Raw genomic sequence first — 13,986 nt, 5'->3', positions numbered from 1 at the left:
GTCAAATGTCAGACTGCTCCAAGTAATATACAATTGTTTGTTTATTCTTTCTTAGACTTGGCCTGCAAGGTGATGTATCTGATCCACGGACAAAGAGCTTTCTCTATATCCTTGATATTCTTCCAAGGTATAAATGAACTTCTACCTCAGTTCTTACGCCTTTGTTGTAACTAAGTAGGTCTTTTATATTTCAGCGGGACAAGTCATCTATGATTTTTTACAGGGGTACTACTAGTATTGTGTTGTATTACTTGTTCGTTTTCATGTGATCATATGTAACTTAGAAATACTTGTATTTTAGTAATGCCATTATCATCTCATAGTTACTGTATATGCTTTCATGGTTTGGTTTTCTTTTTATTGTGTGTCTGTTTAAACTGTGGCTGTATCATAAATGAAAAAAATTGAGTTATCTTCAGTTCAACGTCAAACTTGCACTGACTTTATGTAGAAGTGGGAGTAGGTAATATAATAATTTGCTAATGGGCATCGTGGAAACATGAAAATTGTTTGAAATACCAGGTTAAAAAAGCTTTGATTCAACATTTAGTCACCTTTTGAATAGGTAACATTTGAAAGTTTGTTTAAATATGTTATTGACTGTACAATATGATACATCTTCCGTCCCCTTCCATTCTTTCTTAAAGTGTCTATTCTGTCTTCCTGGTGCTGCTGCTAGATATCTTGGGGCAGATTGTGTATTTTTGGTTTGTAGTACAATCTCTTGTTTTGAGTAGTAATACTAAAGAAGTCAAATAGCACTGCATTGTCTTTGTGTTGATGTGTCATTTTTGCATGGTCAGACCCCAGTTCCTAATAAAATAGCTGTAATTATTTGTATTATTTATGCCTTAAATTTTGAAACAGTAAATCCAAACAAAGTGGGTTTTGCTGCCTAAATTGTTCTTACTGAGAGAGTTAAAATCTGCTCCAAGTAATGCTTGTAGTCTTTTTGGGGAAGAGATGCATAGCACTAAGAACCCTTCCTGGGAAAGTGGAGCAAGCAGTTGCTTAGGGAGATTATCCAGCAGAAATCTCTGCTTCTGAATTGAGATGTCCATTGGGCACCAATTGGCATGAGCCTGAGAATTTGCATCAGTTGCAGTCCACCAGATGCTTACTGTTTCTGGCAGTCCTGCTTCTGTTGGAGACTGGGACAACTGTTCTCTACATGTTCCTTCATTGGTTAATCTTGCTCTCAGAATTGGAGGAGGATGAAGGGAGGTTTGGCTGTCCTTTTTTTTTGTTTGTTTGTTTGGTTTTTTTTGGTTGGTTGGGTCTTTGGGGTTTTTTTTTTGTTTTGGTTTGGTTTTTTAATGAATGCTTTCTGCACAGAAGGAAACCGGTACCAACAGCAGCCTTTCTTTCAAACTGCTGTTAACACTGGGAGAAAAGGGTCTTCATCCTTCTTCCAGAAACAACTTCTTTGCAGCCAGCACCATTAAATGGGACTACCTCTTTGCCCCTGTCATGAGCAGATAGAGAACACAGGCACAGAAGGGCTGAGTGGCTTGGCTGGGATCACCTAAGAAGTCGGTGGCAGAGAACACAAAACAGAACACAATAGAGATTCTGTAGCCTTGTAAGTTAGACAATTAATAGGTAAAAAGCAAGATTATTATTAGTACCCTGCTTCTAGCAGAGACACAAAAATAGGGAGATAATGTGAGTTTCCAAAAGTTGCAAAGGATGTCTTTTCTGGAACAAGGAATGTAAGTCAGTCCTCCAGACTGACCTTTCAAAATTATAAATTAAAAATGGCAGATAGAGTGTAAGTTCATAATTTGTCAGAATAATAGTACCTTACTTATCTTTAAGGGAATCCTGACCTCAGTATTCCTTTCCATTAAACTGAGACACAGTTAAGAGGCTGGCTGCTTTTGGGACACTGTTGTGCATTCATATAGAAATGTTGCTTCCTGGTTGCTGTGGGCTTAGCTGGATAAAGGGCAGAAGCTTTTCCTTCTCAAAACCAAAACTTCAGACACTGTAGGTCATATGTTTTTCGTCATGACGATGCAAAGGAACTGGGCTTGGCTGTGGCACTTTATCTCAACACCCCATGAGACCCTGCTGATGTCCCTTATCTCCCTTGGGCAGGTTGTTTCTTGAGGGAGCACTTAGTAAGCAGTCTGTAATATGTTCAAGATGGTGGCTTCTGCAGAGTTTCTCAGTTCCAATAGATTTATGTTTTACTGAGATAGTGTTTGTGTGTTTTTTGGATATGACATGTTTGCCAGACATTGAACATGGAGTATTTCAGCCCAAAAAAGGGAAATTCTTAATATAGGAATTATCACTTTGCATTCTAAATTCGTACAGCATGCATTCAGTTTATGGAAACTATAATTTCTCATCCCTTGGCTGTTCCTACCTTATATTCAACCTTTTATAATGAAGTGTCGCTGAAATGAGGCTCAAAGATAGCCTGGGAAGACAAATATTAGAGATAAGGAAAGGCCAGTTTCAAGATCTGGAAAGACCTGGGAAATCCTTGGAGCACCCAGCCAGCAAACAAAGTCTGACCCAAATGGTCCGGATACTGTCTGTTTATCCTGTCCAAGCCATAACCCATGGAAATCTAATGCTAAGACGTCAAAGCACTGCTTTTACAGACACATTTGTAATGTTAATACCTGCCAAGTACTTAACACATACTCTTTGTATAGTGATTACTTGTCTTGTGATCTGTTGATCCTCTATGAGCTCTTGTATTTTAGGCTATGCTCTGGATTCATTACTTAAAAATAAGTTTCATACTAGGTGATGATGATGTTGAGTGTGGGTAAACATACCAACAGATGTATTCTCCATTCCTTTGCAGGGAATTTAGCTGCCTCTGCTTTTTTCAGTTCAGTAACTTTTTTTTTTTACTGTTATTTTTAGTATTTTTAAATTTGATGTAGTATCTTGTACATTTTCCAATTGCTTGTGAAATGCTTTAGTTCTTTAGTTCTTCATGTGAATGTCTTTAATTGATGGTAGTTAAGAACATGCTAAAACAAATTCTGCTGTGATTTGTACCAGTGGAAGTCCAAAGTCACTTACTGACTTAAATAAGCATGGTGCTGCTGTCTGGTGGCATTAGTATCCTGTTTCTATATGCTGTTCTGAGATCCCAGTGTATGACAGACACACTATGTCTACATTAGCCTTACTAGAGGATTAATCAGTGCCAGGGAATGTTCCCAGAGACCTGAATCTGAATCATCTATGCATCTAAATTGTTAGAATGGTCCCTGGCACAGTTTGGGCATGTTCCTTTCTCCAGAGATTTAATATGCTGTTTTTGGAATGAGCCTTTTTCCAGACCTCTGCACTGATCTAGCTAAACCTCAGGAACCTCCTTCCCCTGCCCTCCCCCCCACCCCCCTCAAAATGAAAAAGCTAAGTATAGAAAATTAAGAGTATCTGTAGTCTGAGCTCTAAACGTGTCATATTTCTTAAAGCAATTAGATGAATACTGGTTCTGATGTGTTACCGCTAAAGTTGATGTGACATTTTGACACTGATTTCAGGTTTAAGCACTTTAAAATAAAAGTTTTCTGTTCCATGGCTAAATAGTGATCTTTTTCCCCCGACAATTATCCTTCCTATTACATAAATCAATCTGTTCAATAATACTATGCTTTAGGAAATGACAGTGGTAAGCATTTTCAGAAGTACATGCATGGGGTACAGCAGTCCATCTGAACATAAGTAGGTTTTGTTGCTTTTTATAGTTACCAGCAGTCCACATTTTTAATTCAGTTGGGAATGATTTGATCTAGGCAACCTTGGAAGTTGAGGTACATTTTTGTAAGGATGCTAAACTTTAACAGCTAGCATGATGTGGAAATACTTTGATCTTTCTCGTAACTAAACAAATCTGTGGATGAATATAATGTAGTTTACATCTTGTTACTCTGATTTGTTGATTTTTTTTTTTTTTTTTCCTTGTAGGCTCCAGAAGCTTCCAAAATACCTACTTTTAGAAAATGTTAAAGGATTTGAATCCTCTTCTGCAAGGTAAAGTCTAATTTATGCAGGTTTTAGTTGTTAATAAATGACTTTTTCTTTAGAAGGGCAAAGCAGGATTTTTATTTCCTAGAATTTAAGTTAACAAAATAGTGAGATGGAACAGCTAGCAGCTGTTTAGTTTAGGAATGAAAATCTTAGGTTGTGAAAGGACCTTGTTAAATAACTATTTATTTCTCTAAGCAGATAAAATATGTTTTAACAAGTTGACTCCATTGATTTCATTTGATAATGCCATGTCCTTTGGAAAGAGTCAATATTAATTTTCAAAGAAAAATAACAATAGGTATAGCACTCAGAGGTTTTGGGGTTTTATCCATGACAGGAGCTTGTGGTATCTTGTGTTAAGATCACAGTACCGTATAGGGGCTTTCTTCAGTACCTTTGGTGATAGTAGATGATCAGTCATTCAGGGTTGCCATCAAATGGTCCAGAGATGTAGTATGAAGACTGTTTATAATCTTTGAAATGTGGAAGAGGAAAGTTGTCGGTAAGGTTACCTAGTGACAGCAGGAGCATTCTCCTCTCTTGTGGGCAAAGCAGGAGACAGGGGGTTGCAGTCTTCCTTCTCATTTCTTGCTGGAATAGAGTAGGATCTTTCCATAGCATTCCTTAAAGCACCAAGAGAGCAGCCAGCCTGCACATCATGCTCCTTAATGAATATGGCAGGCAGCTGGGAGACATGTTCAGCGCGCTCACTGGTTAAGCGTGCGGCAGTCCTCTTTGAACACGTGAATACTTTGCTGAAGGTGCAGGCTGCTGCTGTAGATCCTGCAATTCCCTAGGCTATGCCTTGCTGGCCAGTGTTTGGAACAAGTTGTAGTTCAGAAAACACCCCAGTCAGAATGCTTGCTTTCTCATATGACACTTAGGGTGCAGTGTCACATACAGTACCAGGTACAGGTCACAGCTTATGCTTTTAGTATAGTTCCAGCCTACTGCAGTCTGCATGGAATAGAAGACACAAGTCTTTTTAAGAAGATTTCCATTTCAGTGATTTTTTTTTTTCCACTGTTTATAAAGTACAGTCCTACCTCACTGTTATTATCAAAGCTACCAATTTTTGTCATCCCTTGAGTTAGCCCTTTTGTGAGGCTTAGCTGATGCCATGTATGTGAACAGAGGGAAGTAGTGAGCTATTTGTAGTGGTTTTAATCTCCTGTTTTATGATTCACAATAAAGAGAATGTCTTGCCCTCTGATTATTTTCCTTTTTGACACACTATAAATACTGTCCTAGTGATGGGATATTTTTTGAAGGTGTTTGCACTGAAGTAGGTGTGAGAGACCTGTGAATGTGTAGTAGTCGTTTTTGGCTACAGTAACACTGAACTGCATATGTTGTCTCCTCAAGTTCAGAAATGGATGACTTCATAACTGTAATTGTCTGTCCAGTTCTTTCACTGAATGTCTTGGTACCTAAGGTCTTGCTTTCAACGTGTTTTTATTTAGGATAAAAAAGGGCCTAGAGGTTATATGAAGGGAGTAATTGCTTTTTTATTCTTTTTACTGCCAGAAATGAACTCCTGCGAACGCTAGCAACATGTGGATTTAAATATCAAGAATTTCTCTTGTCTCCAACCTGTGTGAGTACTAAAAATGCTCTAATGTTATTTAACTGTTCAGACTGCACTGAGCCCAAGAACGTTTGAAAATGATTTATTGTATTAGAAAAGAGAGTTGTGCCCAGAGCTGAAGATACTTTTGAATGAGGAAGTCATCTCGCGTGACTTCTGACTTCTTACCAGTATACTGGCATAATCATACTGCTGTTATTCTTCAGATCCTAGTCCCATATTGCTTTGCTACCATTTGATATTTTTTAAGAAGGCATGGATTTACACCATGACCAGGAAGGTGGTTTTCCCTGCAGGAGCCTCATTGCTTCAGAAGTGCTGATGCCTGTGAATTTCCCAGCACAGAAAATGTGACTGTGTTTGTGGGAGGAGGGGCTTTGTTTGCATATTTCCCTGGCAACTGAAAAAAGAGTTGAGAGAGATTTCAGAATTGTGCAAGACTAAATGGAATCAGTGAAGTGCTGTATATACCTGAGAGACGCTGATAGAGGGTAGCTTGAAAACCAGTTGTGGTGCATTTGTTTCATTGTTAGATGACTTATAATTGTTTGTTCAAAAAGGCAAGAAGACACCATTTTGCTTTTGTCTAGAAAACAGATAGTACCTGTCCCAAGGAATTGTGATGCATGTAATTTTTCTTTTTACCTCACATAAAAGTTTGTTTATGTACTTGTTCATTTACAGAGAAGGTCAAAACCATGAGGTACAAAGAATAATTGTCTGCTCATTTCGTTGAAAATACCTAGGTATGGAAGTTATAAGTGTTTAGGTATTATCAATTAATACTGATATCTCTGAAGTTGCAAAATATATTAGTGTCTCATAGTTCTATTGCTGTATATAAAGGCAGGTAACTTGTATGATGCTATAGACCACTTTTTTCTCTCTTTATCACGTGGACTAAAGGCTTGTGGATTTTGCTTACAGCTTGGCATTCCCAATTCTAGGCTGCGATATTTTCTAATTGCAAAGCTTCACCAAGAACCATTTTCCTTTCAAGCTCCTGGTCAGGTGAGTCTATTAGTGTTAACTGAATTTGTTTTGTTTCATGAAGATTGAGGGTTAAATTTTCAGTTTAGTGGTGTGTTTTGATGAATGGAGAGTGGGATAAATGATATCAACAGAAAAGTTAAATTCTGTCTCTTTTTCAGCCTGAATACTGAGTTTTCTAAGAACTGAGATGCATGCCAGTGGCTTAGGTGGCTTTAAACAGTTGGGAGACAGTGGCTGATAGTGGGCTAGAAAACAATTCATTCTGCTACCTTTTTCACACCCTTGGAAAGGTCTTTTTGTGAAAGCAATTATTTGTGGTTGTTTCTGACATCATTGCTGGTAGATCAGCAAATCTTGATGCCAACCTTTTTTTGAAATCTTCATGAAAACAACATGAAACGATTATTTGCTTTATTCTGAGTATCTCTGAAGGAATTCTTACTCACTACAGAGTCGGCTATCAAATTGTTTGTCAAGTGCAGTTCTTTAATTTTTTTTTCTCACAATTTGTTTTTAGATATTGACAAGATTTCCAGATCAGGATCTAGAAGACTTATTCAAGGACAAAGTCATTGACAAAGTGGGTGAAGCTAGTTCTTTCTTGTCTTCTGAAGAGAAGAATCTGGATCCAGACACTGGTCCTGATTGCAGCAGCAAGAAGAGTTTACCAAAAGGGGCCTTTCTTTTTAAGCTTGAAACAGTAAAAGAAATGGAAAGGAAGCATGATCAGGACAATGATTCTTCTATTCAAATGCTAAAAGACTTCTTGGAAGAGGAAAATGAAGAAATGAGTCAGTATTTCTTACCACTGAAGTCCTTATTGCGCTATGCTTTCTTGTTAGACATTGTTAAACCCACCTGTCGGAGATCCACATGCTTTACAAAAGGGTAAGTTGCAAAGAAAATGTCTTGCTGAATCATGTTCTGAAATTTTAAGTGTATTTTTGCTTGTGTCCTGTAAAAACAACGAGAGCCGTTTCATCAAAAAAACCCAGGCCTCTGAAAAGAAATCTCCTTATATAGCATGCTTCCTGGTCCAGTGGAATGCCAGCATGAGAATCTGTCTGGCAGAACATCATGTGCCCACTCCAAAAAGGCATTCACAAAAGACAGTGCCATTTGTTGTTGACCTTCACAGAAGCTTAATTACCCCTGCGGAAATATGGTTCCAGTAGACTGGTATAGTACTGATTCATTAACGAATTTCTTTATATTGTGCAATGAAGTTACAAAGTGTCATGCTTGACAGATCCATTCCTCATTAAAACTGTCTCACTGTACATTTATTGATTTCTTGGATTTTTCAGCTGTGTAGGTCAGAATAGCTGTGGATTGGCCATATATCATAAAACCAGTTAGGCTGCTGCATTACAAATCATATTTGATGGAGCAGAACGTCAGTGCTTTTCTGTCTGGTAGTTTTCTGATTCGTACCTTGCAATTTTAAGTTTGACTGCCAGAGGCTGGTGAGTGTTCTGAAACTCTGCAGACAACCAGTCAGGACCTTTTCCACTGAATGCATTTGTATTGGAAAATGGCAGCTGGAGCCTGGAAGTTGGTGGGAAATGATAATATTGGTGAATTTTTCAAATTAGTTTGTTTCTTTGGAATTCTTGAAATGTTTAAAAAAAATTACTTAGTTGATGAGTCAAAGCTAATTATAACTTTTTTTTTAATTAGTAGAAGTTAGACTGCCAGATTGACAGAGTTCCTGCAGATTCTGTGATTTTAACTTTTTAACAATAAGAAAGCTGAGAAGAGAAAGAATTTCAGAAGTTCAAAATTTGTGCAACAGGAAAGCCCTTCCCCCAGCTCTCATTGACATACACCTTTTATGCCCTCACTCTTTTGAGTTGTGGGGGAGTCGGCGTCTCATGGAATCTGTTTCTTAACTAGAAGAGTCAAATAACCTTAGGCCAGAATAATCTCTTATGTATGTCATGTATGCCTTCAGTGTCATCAAAAATAAATTGGCCACTTGTGGTTTCACTAGAATACATCATGGTAGTTTGTGGTCATGTTTATCAAAATCACACTGAAGGAGGCTCCTGAGTAGTTAATATGAAGTCTTTATAGATAGTGATGGGAAATCTGACATGGAACGTGACTGTTGCCCTTCTGCTGATGTGGAAGGAGCCAGGCCAGATATTTGTGGTAGTTTTTGGCTCAAAACATAGGAATCTGATTTACTGTCTTTGTTCCCTTTTTTAAGAGCCTTTGGGAATGAAGGTTTCCAACATGGTTCTCAATGTGGTCATATCATTTACAGCTCTGCATTAAGAGAAGGATTTTAATTATATCTCAGGCTTCATCCAGGTCACTTTCTGAGGCCAAGAATAAATTTCTGCTGTACGTGTTCTAGGAGTTCTGTTTTTATGTTTCTCTGAAGCATGAGATTTAGGAAAGAGAACCCTGAATGGAGCAGAACAGCACTCCCAAGTAGTACAGAGAATCCCTCCACTGAGATGCCTGTCTGGTGTCTTTCTTAGAAGTCATACTCACCATCAGCTTTGAGACTGGGAGAAAAATTTCCCTCGGTTCTGATTGGTTTTCAGGTATTTCCAGCAAGGTTTGTGTATTGAGGATAATCCAGATATGCCTTCTCCAGGTTTTGCTAGTTCAGGGACCTCAAACACCGATATTTCATCAGTGTTTTTTTGCCTTTCTGCCTGCATCATACCAGTATGTCTTCTGAAAGGCTTTGGTGGAGTAGAGGGCAAAATCTAATGGCCTGTGACGTGTGACAGAGACAGCAGATGATCCCGTGTTCCCTTCTGACCTTGGACTCCTAGGCAATTGGAAAATGATTGCTGAGTTCCTTGAGACTACGAACACCATGGTTTCTCCTAGGAGTATATTTGTGGTGACTGAAGTTGTGAGAGGAAATTGTCCATTTTAGAGGGCAGAGCAAATGAAAACTACTTCTTTAGATATAATCGTTCTGGACTTATTTGTAAATTCTTGATAAGCTATTGACAAGAGAAGCAATACCTTCTAAAATAGTGTAGTATTAGTTACAGAAACTCTGTCTAGCGTTGTGGAAATTACCTTTTTGTTAGTCATAATGTAGGACACAATATACCCAGAAATAATATATTATATATATGAAATTAAAAGGTTTTTTCGAAAGCTTACAGAAATAAAGGGGTGGGGGGGGAGTCTTGAGTCAGAGGAAAATTGAAGACTGTAATTTCTTAAGCCAACTTCTTTCATTATAACTGGTAATGAAATGTCAGAAAATCAATGCATCATTTTTTACTGTGGCAAAAATTCCCATCTTTAATGATGTTATGAGTCTAAGGTAGGAATGTTAATTTTTCTGTAGTCAGCATCTGCAATAATAATTAATAACAATCCAGCTAACACTGGCTGTCTGCCCACATTTGTGTTAAAAACCCACTCCACCTGCTCCCCAGCCCCCAAACCACTTCTCCACCAACTAGATTTTGGTGGTGGTGGTAGTTCTGTACTCTAGTGCCAGTTATTTAAACTGGAGTATTTTATATAACATGGATCCTATTAAAAGATTCTTTTCCCCCAATAAAACTGTGAAATACCACTTTGAAATTTATCATCATTTATTTATGTTGGCTCAGATATGTTCATCTGAAATATGATCAGATGCTGTATAAGATGACGATCAGGATTCCTCAGTGTTATGTGCGTTACATTGTTAAACTTGGTATTGGGGAATTTTCAGAATGCAACTAACCAATTAAAGGTGATGTATTTACAACACAGTTCTATTCCATGTGTTTTTAATCTGCATCAGTATTTAGGGCTTTTTGTTCTGATCCTAAGGAAGATTTGCAAGCACTTTATTTTCAAATGAGTGTTGCTCTCGCTGATATTGGCAGAACTACTCGTAAGCTTTTCCAACTGAAGAAGAAATTCTCAAGATTGTGCCATGCTGGGTCATTGTGTCTGTGCTGAAGGGACAGTATTCCTTTATTCATTGTGGAATTAGAAAGGCTTGAAACAAAAATTGTTCCAGTGCCTTGCTTTAGAATGGGCCCCAAGTAGAGCAAAAGACCTTTATAATTGTCTTTACAGATGCGCAGATAAAAATAGAGAATAGTATCTGTTAATGATTGATGCAGACTGCATCTCTCTAATGCAGTGGATCTTCTGAAATTGTTCCACAGTGCAAAAGCCATCTGTTGACTTGCTTCAGTCTCTCTCTGTTCAGGACATTCAAACACCATCATAGACGAGCAGATCATGTTTCTGAAAGCCCATAATTATATTTAAATGATAGCCTGGAAGAGACTACAGGGTAAACATGTTGTTATGCAATCAACCACAAAGCATCCAAAAGAGCTTTTGTATGGTTTTAGAATGTAAGTTTGCTTACTGTGTAGTTGGATTTAATTTTTTCTTTCTTTCTTCTTTTCTTTCTTTCTTCTACTGCTCTGCATGGATGCCTGGCCATCCTTTATCCCTTCCCCCTGTGGAAAATCCACAAGCAACCAAAAGTTAAACCTGACTGAACCACTTTGTTTCTAATGGACTGATATAAAAGCTGGAGGCTCACACTAATGGTCCTCCTCTGAATATGGAGAACCAATCTGACCTCCTAGGACCATTTGGCCTTTAACACGTTTTGCCTTAATGTAAAATTGGTTTGTGCGATGTAGATGGCCCTTTCTGATGATGCTATGCTTGAATTCCTTGGCCTTGTATATTTGCCTAGTTGCCTTATATAAGGCATTAGTGTGGATAAACCCTTGTGTGTTGATTGCAGACTCATCCCTAGGGAGCATGTTCAGAAGCTACTGCACTCCAGGGGTTAGCGTTGTTAATAACAAGACCTTTTGCTTTATCTGTCCAGGATGCTATTTGTTAATCAAGGCAAAGGAACCTAAGTAACCTCCCTGTATCTTTGCAGTTGTCAGTACGGAGGTCCGATGAAAATATTAATTTAAGATTGTTATTGTTGTTAAGGTATGGACACTATGTGGAAGGGACAGGCTCAGTTCTGCAGACAGCAGTAGATGTACAGGTAAGAATGTGGAGACTAACATACAAGAATGACATTTTAAAATTTGAGACTTGTTTTAAAACTGATACGAGATTTGTTTTAAATTTTTTTCTGTCTTCTGGTTTGTTATTCTGAATATTATAAGAAAAAAGCTTTTAAAACTACATTTTATGGCAACTGAATTTCCAATTGATTTTCTTTATGTTCCTAAACAACAGTTTATTTAAATCAAAATTATATGTGTGTGCTTCTGAGTGGAGAATGTGAGTTGCTATTATTTTATTATCTGTAGTGTCATACAGAGGTTTCACAGGCGTACATGAAAACATTAAAAATTACTAATTCTGTGGATAAACTGCAGTACTGTGTTGTGAATCTAGTGCCATTTTTTGTGCATAGATGATCCAGTAAATATTGTCAAATGTTTAACATGCTTGAATTTCAAAAGTATTATTTATCTGGGAAGATATAGTATTTTGAAAAGTTCTGCTGTTGATACTAAGTTCACCACAAAGTGGTATTTAGGCATTGGGGAAGGTAATAATAAATGTATCGGTGAATCAGCATTCAAAGATACTTTTCACACAGCCTGTTTTGTACACAGGCACTGCCTCCTGCACTTCTGTGCTGTTCACTAATATTATATGGCATTTGTAAGCATAAGAAGAATGCAGCTTTGGAATTAGGAATAATCTCAAAGCAAATGTATTAAAACAGTTGCATCCATACAGCTTAATTTGTGTGGATAGTCTGCTATTGAGTTAATACTAAGTCACTATCCTGTCATTAATAGATGTTTATAGTCCTTTGATTGCCTCATTAAGTATTGGTATAGCTTGTAACTGGAGGAAGAAATGATGAATGCCCTCATGGCAACATTGATTTCTTTCTTGCAAGTCCATGTGTTGAGATAATGGCTGCAAAAATACAACACCAGTTATACTTTCAAGCAAAACACGCTATTGTCTTTGGCACTATGATAATTAAATAAATATTCTGTTAAGATGTGACTGTTGAATTTTACGTATTTGGCCTGTGTCAGTAATATCTGTTGTTTTGAATATTCTTCATAGCTTGAATCAGTGTTTAAACACATTGAAGACTTACCAGAAGAAGAGAAGCTTATGAAATTGTCAACACTAAAACTGAGGTACTTTACGCCAAGAGAAATAGCAAATCTTCATGGATTCCCTCTCGAATTTGGTATGTGGTGCAAAGTACCCATTTCTACATCATTCTTCAGAAATGCTGATGTAGGTTTTTTACTGGGGACTAATCCATGCTTTTTATTTTGCATTTTTTTTCAGACCGTTTAATTCTTATGATTGATTCATGCTATTTGGCTAACTCTGAATTTCTGAATTTCCACTAGTTTTTTATATTTTGTAAGAGCCAGCTCCTGTGGTTAGGTTTATCTTCATAAACTTAGAAAAAAGTTTTGTGAGAAATGCTCTATTACTGAACAGCAATGAAGGAATACCTTTGTGTAAAGTTGAAACTATTTACTCAGCAGCCAACATTACTCACAACTGTGCTAAGTCAACATATCCTGCCAGTTTAGGAGCTCTATTAGTGGTTCTCAGTGTTTGAGCTGCTTGCTTTCTCCCTTCCACACATTTGCAGCTGCTGACAGAAAGGGAATTTCAGAAGGTACAGATACTTCTTTGTTTAGGAGTAATGAAACTCTTCAGTTAATGACCTTTTAAGTCATCTCTATTTTCTAGAAAAGGCAGTCCTAGCCCTTGTTCAGTTACTTAATTTTCTAGCTGTTTTTGTGAGGAAGAGGGAGTCAAGGAACAAGACTCAGCAATACCAGTACATTGCACACAGATCAACCAGAATTAAGCCTGAAATAAATTCACCAGAATTCCCCGTGTAAAGAAAGGGAGGCAAGAAAGTGTAGCTGTTACTACCTACTAAGGAGCTTGGCCTGCTGCTGACACATCAGATCAATTTATTGTCTCAGCAACACAAGCATCCCTAGAATAAGACACAACTGACCTTGAGTAATTGGTTATATTTTTTTCGACTTCCTCAGTGACTTAGAGTTCTGAGGAGTGCTAATAGTTTTATATAAATTTTTTTCTTCTGCAGTTTTAGTTTGTTTTCTCATTTATTACTTAGTTATATTCAAAATTACTACATTCAAAAGCACATTATCAAGGTTGCAAAGTCAAATGTTACATTTGCCAGCACTAAGCTTACTTATTTAAGAGTATTTGCAGGAGTGTGCTGTGTTGAATTACATGCCAACATGCAGGATTTTTTCATAGCCTCTCTTCTTTAATAGATTTGTTCTTTTGGCAGACAGCCTTTTTCTTAGCACAGCTCTGTTCCGTATTGATGTAGGCTGCTGTGAAGAAACTTGAGCTAAACAGGGCTGGATTGGGCTTGTATAGATTTATCATTCTGTTCAAGA

At 37.5% G+C, this 13,986-nt stretch overlaps 1 protein-coding gene across 9 annotated transcripts in view; it reads left to right on the top strand.

Moving 5' to 3' along the window:
* Positions 1-13,986, top strand: part of TRDMT1 (tRNA aspartic acid methyltransferase 1) — a 41,058-nt gene that overhangs the window by 23,102 nt on the left and 3,970 nt on the right. For 6 of the 9 annotated variants that reach the window (XM_069776128.1, XM_069776149.1, XM_069776099.1 and 3 more), the window contains 7 exons: positions 56-127; positions 3,943-4,008; positions 5,533-5,602; positions 6,500-6,604; positions 7,104-7,474; positions 11,531-11,588; positions 12,641-12,770. In XM_069776128.1, the coding sequence (XP_069632229.1) occupies positions 56-127; positions 3,943-4,008; positions 5,533-5,602; positions 6,500-6,604; positions 7,104-7,474; positions 11,531-11,588; positions 12,641-12,770 (872 nt within the window). Of the gene's footprint in view, positions 1-55; positions 128-3,942; positions 4,009-5,532; positions 5,603-6,499; positions 6,605-7,103; positions 7,475-7,609; positions 7,766-11,530; positions 11,589-12,640; positions 12,771-13,986 lie in introns of those variants that run through there. The other 3 variants (XM_069776110.1, XM_069776090.1, XR_011323219.1) reach the window with 2 other exon arrangements.

The sequence above is a fragment of the Haliaeetus albicilla genome, chromosome 2 (assembly GCF_947461875.1).
Source record: "Haliaeetus albicilla chromosome 2, bHalAlb1.1, whole genome shotgun sequence".
Lineage (NCBI taxonomy): Eukaryota > Metazoa > Chordata > Aves > Accipitriformes > Accipitridae > Haliaeetus > Haliaeetus albicilla.
Note: the sequence above shows the minus strand (reverse complement) of the source record. Positions and strands in the feature narration are given on the sequence as shown.